Source organism: Micropterus dolomieu, linkage group LG15, assembly GCF_021292245.1.
Source record: "Micropterus dolomieu isolate WLL.071019.BEF.003 ecotype Adirondacks linkage group LG15, ASM2129224v1, whole genome shotgun sequence".
Taxonomy (NCBI): Eukaryota; Metazoa; Chordata; class Actinopteri; order Centrarchiformes; family Centrarchidae; genus Micropterus; species Micropterus dolomieu.
Window position 1 is genome coordinate 21,855,583 of NC_060164.1, and position 14,299 is coordinate 21,869,881.

Genomic DNA, 14,299 nt, shown 5'->3' on the forward strand with positions numbered 1-14,299 from the left:
AATCTATGGGGTATTGTGAAGAGGAAGATGCGATACGCCAGACCCAACAATGCAGAAGAGCTGAAGGCCACTATCAGAGCAACCTGGGCTCTCATAACACCTGAGCAGTGCCACAGACTGATGGACTCCATGCCACGCCGCATTGCTGCAGTAATTCAGGCAAAAGGGGCCCCAGTGCTGAGTGCTGTACATGTTCATACTTTTCAGTTGGCCAACATTTCTAAAAATCCTCCTTTTGTATTTGTCTTAAGTAGTAATCAAATTTATGGAGATACTGAATTTGGGATTTTCATTAGTTGTCAGTTTTAATCATCACAATTAAATGAAATAAACACTGAAATATATCAGTCTGTGTGTAATGAATGAATATAATGTCCAAGTTTCACTTTTTGAATGGAATTACTGAAATAAATCAACTTTTTGATGATATTCTAATTATATGACCAGCACCTGTATGTGTGTGTGTTTGCAAAATTCCTGCATCCCACAAGTTTAAAGGACCTTTTGAGGGTCAAGACTTGGTTTTAGGGTTCATGTTAGAATAAGGTTAAGGTTAGGCATGTAGTTGTGATGGTTGAGGTTAGGGAAAGGGTCTAGGGAATGCACTGTCATGATGGGTCCCCACGACGATAAGAGATAAGATGTTCCTTTTATTGATTCAAAGTAAAAAGAAGAACAAATACAATACATTAGAATCAGCAATTAATAAAAGTAGAATCTGTGATAAACGGGATCAAATATATAAAATGTATACGCATTATATCCAACCACAATACAGTGGAGATGGGAGATGCTGTATTTTTCAAAACGGCAAACAAATTACATTTGTCTACCTCCAACACTTTGACCTGTAGAATTGGCATGTTTTCATTTTTTTTTACCCATGGCAATAGAGGTTGCAAGGAGTGGTCTGATCTGTAGTCTGTTTAAATTACGCCCACTCGGTCAGGGATTTTGAACATAGTCAACATGAACTCTACCTAAAGTGCATGTACCTAGACAAATGGACTCATAGCTGGGCTTAGATTTGTTGTTAGTTAGGATTTCTTTGAGTCAAGTGGAAGAACAAATGGAAATGTCTGAAGCTGTCCACCAAAATAACATTCTGAGGAAGTCTTAGGCAAAATATAGGGCTTCCAATTTCAGATTCATGCTTGAGTTTATATCTGCTGTAGTTTAAATCGCTGTTTGTGATGTCTGGAGCATGTAACGGCAGAAAAATGACCAGCCGACTCTTTAGAGTGTCTTAGTACAATCGAACGTTGAACAATAAATTTTTAGACCAAAATGTTAACATTTACTTTCATGAACTGAAAACAAATTGTGAAAGCCTCATAGTTCCTTGACAAAAACACAGCTAGCACCCCGAAACATGTTCACAGCCTGTTAAATGAAGCTTAAGGTTAAATGTACACGGTGCAGTGGATAGAGTTGCTTCTATTCTGATTGACAGGTCACCCTAGTAGTGACTGGTTAATCACAAGATAGCCACGCCCTAAAGCATACCCTGCTTTATATATTTTCCTCTATATGGGGCCATAATTTACAAAATAAACATCATGCTGTATTGAAGAAGACTTGTTTACTGAGGTAATAAATCAAGTGAGAAGTAGGGCCATTAAGTCCAATGCAACATGACTTATTTTTGCATCCAGTCCTGTGTTGTCCTTTAGAAAGAATCAGGTTTAAGAGACTTAGGCATTTGCTTCACTTTTCAGACCCGGAGGTTGCTGTTTTACAGTATAACTTACAAAGAGTCTACTGTCTATACAATGGAGGCTTTTAGGGGAACTCTAGACTGACTGCAGCTGCAGCTATGATCATTCATAGAAATCTGTATGAGAGTCTCCCTCAAGGGGTTGTTTCAATTCAGTGATGTTTGTGTGCGTGTGTGATTCAGGCCTTGTGAATGGGAGCCACAATGCGGTGAGTATTTTTGTGTGTGTTTCTACCTCCTGGATCAGTCCTGTCAGACTGGGTACAGATGGGTCTCTTCAGTCCCGGGACTTATTTCTCTGACACGCACATCAACAGAAACCATATTGTGTAAAAGTGAAACAGTTGCTACAGGCTGCTGCTTTTTTTGACACATTGCCTCTGTTTGTTGATTTTGTCTTTGACAAGGCTAACTGTTTGCTAATGCAGCTCGCCGGAGCTTTCAAATCACCAGCTGCTCTCTGTATGTTGTCAGGTCGATGGTTTATTTTCTATTATGGGTTTTTCTCTAATCGGTTCAGCAGTGCTGTGAAATGATGACAAGAACAGGACCAACCCTGCTGAGGAAAATGTGACATTGAAGTAACAAGATGGTGTGGTCTATTTTTCCTCTACCACTATATTACTATTGTACATAATTAAGATAACCTACTGTGATAATATATACAATTGCACACAAAAATCTACGCTGCTCATTTGCAGCTAAAAATATTATTCAATTATTTTTTAAGATCATTGCGATTGCTGTGATTATTTAACAGTACTTGGTCACGAAATATTTGTTCACAGGTGTATTTAAGAGTGGGAAATTTACATTCTTTACACTTTACATTTGAAATGATGAGGTCAACTGCAAATGACAAGGAAATACAAAATGTAAACCATACTTTTTTAAAAAACCTTTTGGGATTGATAATTTTTGGTAAAAAAGAATTTGAAGGTTTTTTTTAGCAGTGGATTGAAAATGGTGATGGATAATTCAGGTTTTAGATGTGGAAAATGTTTGTCAGACTTATGGTGTAAAATTCATGTTTTGTGTACATTTTATCTCAAGTATGCCAGCTGACCATTTAATAGAGCATACTTTGATCCTATCTTACCCCTTCGCCCATGACATCTAAAATGCGGTGTCTGGTGGGCTTGCAGACGATGAATCATTACACATACACCAATTTATTTTTCTATTAAGCTGGATTTTTGCTTCTCTATCGAGGTATTTCATTGCCTTGTGGTAAACAATAAGCATTTTTCATGCCAGTTAGGAAAGGCACGGCTGTAAATTAGTCAGATTAATGATGGCTGGATTCCATTTAGTTCCATCAGTTTCAAGGTCTCTGTCATTTTGCATGCTGTGGCAGTGTCATGGCTTACTGGGACACTTCAACACACACACATATCTGCTGTTTCTCATTTTCCTTCCCATTGTAGAGCTGATTTATAGTATAGGATTTACTCAACATTCAGCTCTGCTTGTTCGAACAAACAGAGCTGACCCAGTTGTATTGTACGGTGGCCAGGCTATTGCAACTTAAACTTTGTTGCAATATCGTAGACAGCATGGGGCAAGTAGTGGACTGCTGTGTGAATGTGTGTGCGTTTGCGAGAGGGAAACGTGGGACCTCGTAATAAGCAATATTTATTTTTTTAGGCTATTTATCTCCGCCGGTAACGTTAGTTAGAGACCCCCACGACGCTCAGATTATAACTTGAACACTTTTTTTGTTTTGTTTTGCACATTTTGAGTCTATTTCTGAAGCTAATCTGCACAGACAGCTGTTTAATCAATCAAACAAATATCCCGCTGTTTTTTTTATTTGACCAGAACAACGTATTACTTATTCATCAAACGGGCAAAAAAATCTTCGCAGACCCTATGAATGCGGGGTGGTTATACTGACTGATACACTACTGTGTAGTTGTGTACAGCGGAAAATAATCAGCTATTACTAAACGTCTCTTGTTGTCAACTTCCATTGTGACTTTTGCATTCGTGTTGTGGCGTTTGTATTTGGCCTGAGACCTCTGGGCCACCGTAGTATTGCACTGATGAAAAATGTATAAATTGTGCACAATCTCTCTCTTTTTAGGAACTAAGCAGTGGCACAATGCTGAGGATCTCCATCCCAGAGATTGCTACCTCAGAGCTCGGTGAGACACACACACACACACACACACACACACACACAGACACAGACACAGACACAGACACAGACACACAGACACACACACACACAGAGATGGCTGAGTCAGAGCAGTTAGGTCTTGGAAATTAGGTTTGAGAACTGCCCTACGTTGTTACACAGTGAGGTATAATTTTGATGTACTGAGGATGCCATTACAAGACACACGCACGCGCAGCCTCCCACTGATAATGATTAAGCCGCTACATATACACTACATACAGCTCTGACAGAAAAATCAGGTGCATAGGAAAAAAAACAGTTTACAATATTTTTTCAAGCTGTTAATTAATTTTTAATTATTTTTAATTAATTATCTGTGGTAAACATGTCTGTTCTTTTGTGTTGTTTACCACTAATGGGTCCCTGGGTTTATACAGATCTCAACATTTGCTCTGACCATGAACGTTCAACCTTCTTAACTTTTTTTTTCTTCAAAGCCTTCAGTAACACTAAGGGGTGTGTGTGTGTGTGTGTGTGTGTGTGTGTGTGGGTGTGAGTGAGTGACTCTGTCTGCCTTGTGTGTGTCTACCTTTGTGTCTTTGCTATGTGTTCCCCCCTATAATTTAGTAATCGAACCTACAGACGAGTCTTTCTCCCGCTAATGAAATGGCATTTAACTACCTCTACCCTGACCTTTTCCTCTCTGGATGTCCAATTAAGATAGCCTGGTGATGTTGATTAGGAATCTGATTGGTCAGAGTTGTTAGGAGACACTGTAACACTAATTACTGTTGTTGTGGTGGTTCTTTTCTAATTTCCTCTTTTGTTTTCTGAATTTAAGGAGAAGAAGCCATCAATTAGGACAGGATGAGAATCATCAGAAAAAAATTATTTTAAAATTAATTAATTTAAAGTTCTATTCATCCAAGGCAGATAGAGGAAACACAAACGTTGAGTGAGTGCTGCACTCTTCTCTCAATGTTCTGGTCTAGCATCCGTTGGTAGGAAATTACTTGACATTACCAGTTTAGTCAGCTGGTCCAGAGATTTAACCTCTGGGTTCTGGTCTAGAATAGGTCCTGAAATCTCATGTGGCCCCAAGACATCCTTAAAGCGTAACTCTGTAATTAATAATTTCACGTATGAGATCCAGGGGATAAAGTCCAGCTTGGAACTGGGTGAGGTTACAATGTTTTCTTGTGATTTTAAAATTTTAAATTGCAGCTTAAAATGAATCCAGCTATATTACACTAAAACAACATTTCTTTGGACTGGACTGCAGTAGAAGCCATGAGAGTTTTGTGGTATTGTTCATGAGGTTTGGAGAAGGCATCTTTGTTTCATACATACATACAAGCGCACGTGCAAAAAATTCTGGGTTACCGGAGCCAGTTTTCACAGGAACAAGGAGAAGCACTGTGAATCAGCTGTTACAAAATGATAAGCACAATATTACCATTATGGTTATTATTTTTTCTATCCATATTTTGTGGGGACATTTTATGCCTTTTTATTAGAAAGTCAACAGTGTAAAGAAACCGGAAATGAGGGGAGAGATAGACGGGGAATGATATGCAACAAAGGTCCCTGGTAGGACTAAAACTGGGATGTGGGGAAGTGGGGGTTAATGGTCAGCGTCTTTAACTCCCAGGCCACCAGGGTATCCCATTATGTTGCTTTTTTAAAATAAGAATTCGTAACTTGGGACATTGTTTAACAAATTTTTTAAAGATTTTTTTTTCACATTTAATATGTAATTTAACTCTTCTCACCTTGTTTTGTCAAATGTCTACGTCCCTTGAACCTTCATAAATCTTAAAATGACATCTTGTGTTTTTCTATTGTCATCTTTTCTCCTCTGATTTATTTCAGTGAGGAAATGCCTTCAGGCGATTCGTTTCATCCTGCCCAAGGAATCTGCCATGAAGGTTTGTGGAATTGGTGGTTAATTCTGTAAAAGCACTGCAAAAATACTACATCAGGCTACATGGGTACTTCTTTAGACACCTGTGGACAAACCTATGCTGGCACGGTATTATATATTGGTCAATAACACCATGCCATTTATTTACTAGTCTAGAGTGTTCAGAGAGACTTAGAGAACCAGATGGCTACATGTTATTATGCAGGTTTTGGTGAAGTGGTACAACATCTACAACGCCCCCGGTGGTCCCAGTGCACATGCAGAGTGGAGCCTGTTCGTCACCTGTTTCTTGACACTAATGGGCTACAACACTGAGCGCCTGACCTGGACAAGAAACGTGAGTCAGCTGTAGAAGTTATTTCTATTCTAAACCTGCAAAATCTTGTGGGTGTAGTATGGCCCAAGGACTCATCATCAATCTAATAGTTTTGGAAATATATCCAGACATATATAGTGGTTGTGATTTGCTATCATAGAAGACTGGACTGTTGGCCTTGGCGGATGTCTGCACTTTCCCCAAGTGCCCTTCTAGTTTTAACTTTGATCACTAATACTTGTGTCTTGACCTTTCTCTCTGTCCTCCCCCTCTTTCCCTAGCTGCATTTTGAAGTGCCTCTCTCTCCAGTGATTGCTGCCAAAAAGGCTCGTCCCTCTGATGGAGGCTCTGATGAGGTGTGTGATGTTTGTGACACAGTTAGCGCATTGTCATCTTTGACATCTGGTTAAAAATAACGTATAGATCTGGCTGTACATAATTTAATTTGGAGCAAACACATTAAAAAGGTAATTTTTCATTATAAGGGAGACTGTCAAAACAAGATAAAAACCTTAAATTGAGATAACCACCTTGAAATGTAAAGTTTTTGGAAAAGTAGTCTTATTTCCAGACCAGGAAAGAATTGAAGAAATGTTCTTTATTATCTCACTATCTCTGAGGAAACATTAATGCCAACAAAACTTTTTGTGGATGTAGCAGTTACTTAAGGTAAGGGAAGAGAACCTGAAACAATTACTGTAGCTTTACAATTAAATATATCAAATCCATACACTGTAGGTTTCAGACACTGAAACAAATGTTGCTGTCTTTTTCTTGTGACATGGAACGCCGGTCACAAAAGTAATTTAATGTTCTTAATTTCAAGTGGTTAAGAACAAAAGCACAACCACACCACCCTAACACAGTGGTTCATGAACTTTTTCTGCCACGTCCCCTTCAGAGGCTGAAAAAAGTTGGTGCCCACCCCAGGAAAGTGAATTTCATTTTTAGCAATCATTAACAATATGGGCGATTTTAAATAAAAGATTCAGGCTAGCAAGATAACCTTGCTAGCATCAGAGCACTTTTGTTTATGTCACCACATGAATCATATTTATGCATCTTTAGGTTTGCTTAACATCCATGCCCACCCTGCAGTGGCTTAAAGCCCCCCCAGTTGAAAAACCACTGCCTTAACAGTTTTGGACAAAGGGAAAGTGCAACACTCTAGACAAACTCTTTTAATCCACTGTTTCATTGTGTGTCTGGAATAAATGTGACATGATTATCATGTCCTACAGTTCTAAACACGCACAGACACACAAAAACCCCCTCCAGATTAAAGGTGGAGGGTTGTTAAGTAATCTGTGTTTGTATGGGTTCTAATCAGAGCAAAATGTAACTGTCAAATGTCAATCAGCTGCAGGCATAGGTTGGCCTATGAGCTCTGTGTCCTCAAGATAGTTCACCATTTAACTTTATGCTGCACACGTGTTGATGGTTTTGCAGCCACAATTAATACACAAAATCAACACAAACACAGTATAATACATATATATGATTAATTGCAGTGTATATTATTTTTCCATTCTATAAAAAACAATGCAGCATTCTGAATGTTCCAAATAAATATTATATAGAAATATTTTGCTTCAAACTCATGCTGCCTGTTAATCTGTAAGAAAATGCAGTAATATGTCGTGGAGATAATTCTGCTGTGCATAAAACTTAAACTTTATTTTTATTTATCTGTGGTTAAATGCCCTATACCCAATAACATTGAGTGACCATAGAAACCCACCTTTTACTGGCTTTTATCTTCGCTCTCTGTAGGACTGGGACTACTTATTGGGGTCTCATTACCACCGTCACATGAATTCCCAGCCTGTCTGCAGTCCAGTGGACTCCAGTGGCTCCAACAACACACTCATCACAGAAACTGAGGGCATGTCCTCTGTAAGTTACTCCCTCTGTGTAGATTGATTACATGTTGTTTGATTTAGTTTGTTTTGCATATTTGGGTTTGTTTGAATAAGACTTAATGTTGTATATATTCAGATGCATCTTGCTGGATACAAACATTATAATCTTCATGAAAGTAGGCTTTACAGTAGGACTGTTGTATAAGACTGCTTTTGTTTTAGCTAGGTGTACCTAATGAACTGCCAACTAAGTGTATAAATGCTGCAATAGTGACCCATTATGGATAATGGTTGTCTTGTAGTCTCCTTGATTTGGTTGTGTCAATTAAGTAAATATGTACTGCTAAATTGTACAATGACAATATCTCCCTTGTTACACCTCTTACTTGTATGCACACCATTCTTTGCCTTGCAAATTACTATTTGAACTTGTCCAACGAAGGTTAAAATCAAGGGGCAACTGGACTTGGTTGAAGATACTGGAAGACGTTTCGTCCCTCATCCAAAGGACTTCTTCAGTTCTGACTGACTGCCAGGGAAACTCAGCTATTTAACCTCTTCCTTTGTCCTTCTTCCTTTGTCCTAGGCGTCCTCTCCCTCCAGTCCATCTCTGAAGTTGGACAGTTCAGCTCCTCTCTTCCCTCACATTCCTGCTCTTTTCTACGTTCTCCATCTGCTCTATCAGGAGCTGCAGCTGGACGAGCTGCAAAGAGCAAGAGCCACATCACTGGTCTGTCTGCTGCAACAGCTGGCCAGGTAACCACTACGTGTGTATGTTTGTTTGCTGCTACAAGGAAAGTAAATGCAAGCTGCTGGCCAGTTGAGCAGACTGTTTCTATTGTATATTTATAAATTGATATGAGGAGTAAAGCAATGCTCACATAGAAGTGAATGAACGTGAAACACCAGAAAAAGCATGAACTGTTGCTTTAATTCATAAAGGTTACAAAACAAAGAAGAGACTGGTGCCATTTATCGCTACAAACAAAACCTGATCTGCTTTTTACTTAGTAAACTACTCTTAACTCTCACCATGAGAAGAAAAGGCAAACATGTAATTGTTTTAAGTGTGTGTGTGTGTAATCAAGGCTCTTTAGTGAGGTGTACTGTGAAATAAACTTCAACGTGTTGTCAAGTGACCACTGATTGGTGATAGAATAGCTGGAGTGGGAGAGTGAAGCACCCTTCAGAGTAATTGGCCTGTGTATGTTAGTATGTGGGCTGTTGTGAAGTATGGTGCAAATGTTTACACTCTTACTGCTTCATAAGGCTAAAATGATGATCCTTTTGTTTTATTTGGCATTTACTTTGGAGTTAGCATATTTAAAAAAAACCAAAACATTTATCTGACTAGAAAATGCTTTCATTCCTCTTAACACATCCTATGAGACCATTTTATAAGTTTCTAATTTTCTTTAGAATAAATTACATGTAACAGGTTTCATAACAAACAAGTGGAATATAAAGGCATATGCAGAGAAAATCATATTCTCATGTAAATATGCAGGAATTTGATCAACCTGTGTCAAGGCTTCAGTTTGCAGCCTCAGTGGAGCATGCCCCATCTCTTTGATATTTACTAATATTAATTTCTGGTGCAGGAAATATCTGCACACAGGAAAGTGGGGGGCAAAAGCCAGACATATCTCCCAGACAGCAGTAAACACTGCTCCATCCAGAGAGGACTGGATTCCTCAACAGTGTGATCCTCACCTCTCACACCCCTATCAAATATATTGATTTAGGTTCAATTTATGTTCCTACAAGGTACAGTGTATAGTTTTTAGGTGTTACATTACCTTCAATATCAGATTTGGATACAGTATTAAGTATTAGATAAAAAGTTTAGATAAAAACTGTAACAAAAATGCATTTCCTGACAGAATTAGACGCATAGAATAAAAATAGGAATTGAGCAGGCTGTAAGCTTATGAACTTTTCCCCAGTGTAGCACGCACGCACGCACGCACGCACGCACGCAGTCTGAATTGGATTAAAAACTATTGATTATCTGATGTTAAGCAGAATGGTATGGTATGACTCACGGTTGTTACTGACTCAGAGTATGTATTTAATTAGTGCTCAAAAACAGGCTAAATACCGCAGATGCTCTTTGAAAAAATTGTGAAACCATTTTTAGATTTGATTAATTCTGCACTAATTTAGTTTCCAGCTGTGCCGAGATAGGCACTAAAATACCTGTTACGAGGCAGACTTACTAACCCAGTGAAACTCTGTCACTGTGAGTGGAAATGTTCCTTTTCTTCATTATGGTGGAGTTAAAACAATAAAAAAGCCGAGCTGTGAAGTATATACAGTTCATGTATGTGGAGCTATTGCTATACAGGCATATTAATATATATTTTAAATGTTTTGTTTTTGTTTGCAGAGACCTCCACTTGGAAGAGTATGTGGATCTGTACTGGAGGGACTATCCTTCATTAATTAGCGGCTTCAATGAGAGCTGCCTCATAGACCAGGGTAAGGACCTTTCAATAGTCTGATAATGGTATCAAGTCAGGCAAGGGCATGATGGTCCTCTGCTAATAATGGCCAGCTCTACAATCCACAGGGTTCCTGTGTATGTCTGGGTTTTAGACAGAGTATAGACAGAATAACAAGAAAGACACTTTTCACTCACAACAAGATCTTGTTCAGCTCCTTTTAGTCCTTTCTGGTGAAGTTTCACTTGTAACCGCTGTTTATCTTTGTTAAAAGCAGTTTTTAGGACACCATAACAACATAAATAATGTGCTTCACTGAATGGATACCTTAAGAGCTGTTGGAATGTAATGTGTTTCTATTATTTTATCCATCTCTGTATCTAATTCGTATTCAACTTGGGTTGCTGATTTTGTAATTATGGTATGCTGGAGAGAGATAAAATGACAAACATGATGTGAAATAGGAAAAAATTCTGAAGTAAATGCACACGTTAGACATGTCTGACTGCCTCTTAAGAGGTTATTTACTTAATACTACTGGAAATGAAGGCTTCAACACCTTTCATTGTCTCTGAACATCATGAGCTTTACAAAGGATCTATTTATTGCAGTGCTATTGTCTTTTTGTACTATTAACATTTTTTTAATATAAACTCCTTCGTTCCTTCTTTCCTTGCCTCTCTGGTTCTCTATCTTTCCTACCTCCATCCCTCTCTTTATTATTCTCTCCTCTTCTTCTCTGTTCCCTTACCCGTCCATCTTTCTGTCCCTCCTCAGCCCTGTTAGGTCAGATGCAGCATCCGTCCTTCCTGAGGGCAAAGCCTCCCTGTGTGCTCAGCTGGCTCAGTAGCTGTCTGAGAGGGGAGGAGATCCCACCTTTCCCCTACTTGCCTGGCATCTGTCAGAGGAGCAGGCTGCTGGTTCTGGTACGACCAAAGCTTTATTTTCACCATATTTTTTGTTCAGAAATGACGTGTAGAAAGAAGTGGGAACACACTTATTTCCACTTCACCCAAATCACACAAAGATCCTTAAACTGGGACCTCACACAACCAGTATACTTTTATATTTTGTTACACGTCACAGGGAGTGAGGAACGACAGTTGTATTTGAAAAATGAAGTACATTTTTACGAGAGGGTCTTGGTAATGAACATTGTGTTTTGTATTTCATTTTGAGGTTCTGTCGGTCTTCGTAAATTTGCTTTTCCACCTGATCCCTGGCTCTGTGCTTGTGTGTGTGCACGCATGTGTGAGAGAGAGAGAGACAGTGGGTGTAGAGAGTTCATCTTTGATTGAGACGCAGTCAGATAATCTATTTGCACAGCACTCTTTTATGTTCTTTCTGAAAATTAAGAGCAATTACATCATGGTATGGCTGGAAATGTGTACGTGCATGTGTATGTGGTGGTTATTCAAGTCTGCCATTGTTTCTCTAGAGGATGACGGAGGTGATGACTACTATAAAACAGAGAGACAGATTAGAGACACAGACAAAGAGATAGACAGGTGTGTGTGTGTGTGTGTGTGTGTGTGTGTGTGTGTATATATATATTAGTTAAACTGAAGGCATTAAAAGTTCTCTACAGTTAAATGTAGCATCTCCCGTCTTAAATTTATTTTTAAGAGGAAATGGTGACGAATCTGTTCAGTTAGGTTTTCTTGGATCTGCAGTTTTTCTAACAGCCTGATAATTAGACTTAATTGCCATTTCATTCACTTCATTCATTTTGTTTAAATCGCCGAACAACTCAGAGATGTGGGCTATTAAAAAGTCTTAACACACATTTCAAATACCTTTAAAAAATGACCCTCAGATCACATATGGCGTGGACAAACAAAAAATCTTACTTCACAAATATGGTGAAGCTCACACAGGTTTTACTGACTGTCACAGACACTCATTTAGACCCATTTTGAGGCTATAGTTTGTAGTTTTGTTAAGTGCTTTGAACAAGTGTTCAACCTGCATTTCATCCTTTTAAACTTCATTGCTGATTACATCATGTCATCTATGTTCACACGGTGATGACATATAGATATAAATCATATGGATTTAAATCTTATGTTATGGAGTCAAGCTTTTGAGCATGTACAAAAAATCAAATCTGTTTTTGATTTCTAATGTTTATCTTTTTCTCTCTTATTTCTTTCCCCAGAGTTACGCTCTCTACATCACTGGAGATGAAAATGCTACTTCGACAGATGTATCAAAGTACCTGGCCAAGCTCTCTGCAGGTGTGGTTTATGTGACTAGTGTTAAAGATAATTTTTCTTCTGTTTGATTGCATCCTGGGACTGTGTGTTTCTGACTGAACCCGTTGACTGTGTTTGTAGATGTGTGTGCGCATGTGAACATGTATTGACAATCTGCCCTTATTACCTGCAAGTACCATAGTTTCCTGCTTCAGGGCCCAGTAACACAGAGAGAAAGGCAGTTTGCGGTGACGCAGGTTTGCGTGTCATGACAAAAACCCAATACAGGGCTGAGGTGAAAGCAGTCTCTGCAGGTATATGATAAGCCTTTTTTTCCACTGACACAGAATTTGTCATTGACTTTGTGGGCGGTGTGAGAGAATCCATTTTTTTCCCCCTCCAGCGCTATGTTGACATTTTTCAGTGACAAAACCAAACCAAACAACAGCAGATAGCATCCCACATAAATGCAGTCCTCCGCTCAACAGGAACAAAATGTCACCTTCGTTTAACCTGCAATTTAAGTGCCCATTCTTTTTAGTGACACATTTTAGCAACCTATCGGTGTAGGTTTGAAAATATTTTAATACAGTCGAGAGTTGTTTACTTTAAGAGTTGTGAAAATGCAATGAGTGTGATTTCACATCTCACAAATAGGGGTAAAAAAATTAATCAATCTGTTTCCCTTACTGTCGCCTTCTCTCATCTCTCTCTCTTTTTCAGGCCAGAAGTTCTGTGCCAGTGAACTGCACTACAGAAGGTAATTCAGCTCACAGTAATGAGAGGAAGAGCTTTATGAGGATTTAAGTAGGACAACACGTTTTATCGCTGAAAATCATGAAGTTTATTTGCTTCTGTATATTGTACAAAATACACAATTATATTTTTAAAAAGCGTGCAAACATTAAATAACCCAAATATTAAAGGTGCCCTGTGGCGTTTTCATTTGCATTTAGTTCCTCTTCAGATTGATCTGATTTTTTTGTTCATTTTTATTTTTTGTCACCTGTGTTGTTTAGACCCTTGTTTGCAAGCTAGCAGTCTTCTTATTCATCCTCCTATTATTCATTATTTTCTGGCACATTACTGTGTTTCTTGGTGCATTATCAGCACTTCAATGTGGAGTAGTGTGAAACCACTGGCAGGATTGTGTACATGTGAATATGTGAACAAAATTGGGACCCACTTACAAAAAACTGCTCCGTAGTGTTACTAGAGGTCAAAAACGCCACAGGGGACCTTTTTAATTTTTACAAAAACATATTACTTACGCATTTAAAGTAAAGGTTTAAAATGTTGAGCAATATTTTTCAATTTCATTTCAATGATACTAACTTATATTTATGTGAATTTGTTCTAGACAGAGCAGTGTGAAGGTCAAGTTTTCCAGTGAGAGTCTGGCTGAGCAGCTGGTAGTCTGGCTGACCTCAGAAGGTAAGCAGGTCTTTTTTTCAGTTTTTATCTGCACAGAGGAAGGGGCGCTGAAACCATGTCCTTTATTTATTTAGCACAGCACTGGTTCACGTTAACGCAAATTTACACATTCACACCTGTCAATTGACACAGTCTGTAAACTGCTCCCCTCACAGCCAGACCACATGTCTAGGGTGTGTTATTGAACTCGGCGATTTTGTTAATATGTTTTTATCATTTAGTAGGTACATGGTAAAACATTTGAATTTATATCAGAGTGATTTGCATGTACTGAATTGTAACACA

At 38.6% G+C, this 14,299-nt stretch overlaps 1 protein-coding gene across 2 annotated transcripts in view; it reads left to right on the plus strand.

Annotated features, from left to right (window-relative positions):
- anapc1 (anaphase promoting complex subunit 1) overlaps window positions 1-14,299 on the plus strand; it is a 63,112-nt gene that overhangs the window by 14,845 nt on the left and 33,968 nt on the right. For both annotated transcript variants that reach the window (XM_046070537.1, XM_046070538.1), the window contains exons 17-27: window positions 3,804-3,864; window positions 5,712-5,767; window positions 5,969-6,100; window positions 6,361-6,435; window positions 7,853-7,975; window positions 8,528-8,697; window positions 10,331-10,422; window positions 11,163-11,311; window positions 12,544-12,622; window positions 13,304-13,340; window positions 13,941-14,014. In XM_046070537.1, coding sequence (XP_045926493.1) covers window positions 3,804-3,864; window positions 5,712-5,767; window positions 5,969-6,100; window positions 6,361-6,435; window positions 7,853-7,975; window positions 8,528-8,697; window positions 10,331-10,422; window positions 11,163-11,311; window positions 12,544-12,622; window positions 13,304-13,340; window positions 13,941-14,014 — 1,048 coding nt within the window. The remainder of the gene's footprint in view (window positions 1-3,803; window positions 3,865-5,711; window positions 5,768-5,968; window positions 6,101-6,360; window positions 6,436-7,852; window positions 7,976-8,527; window positions 8,698-10,330; window positions 10,423-11,162; window positions 11,312-12,543; window positions 12,623-13,303; window positions 13,341-13,940; window positions 14,015-14,299) is intronic.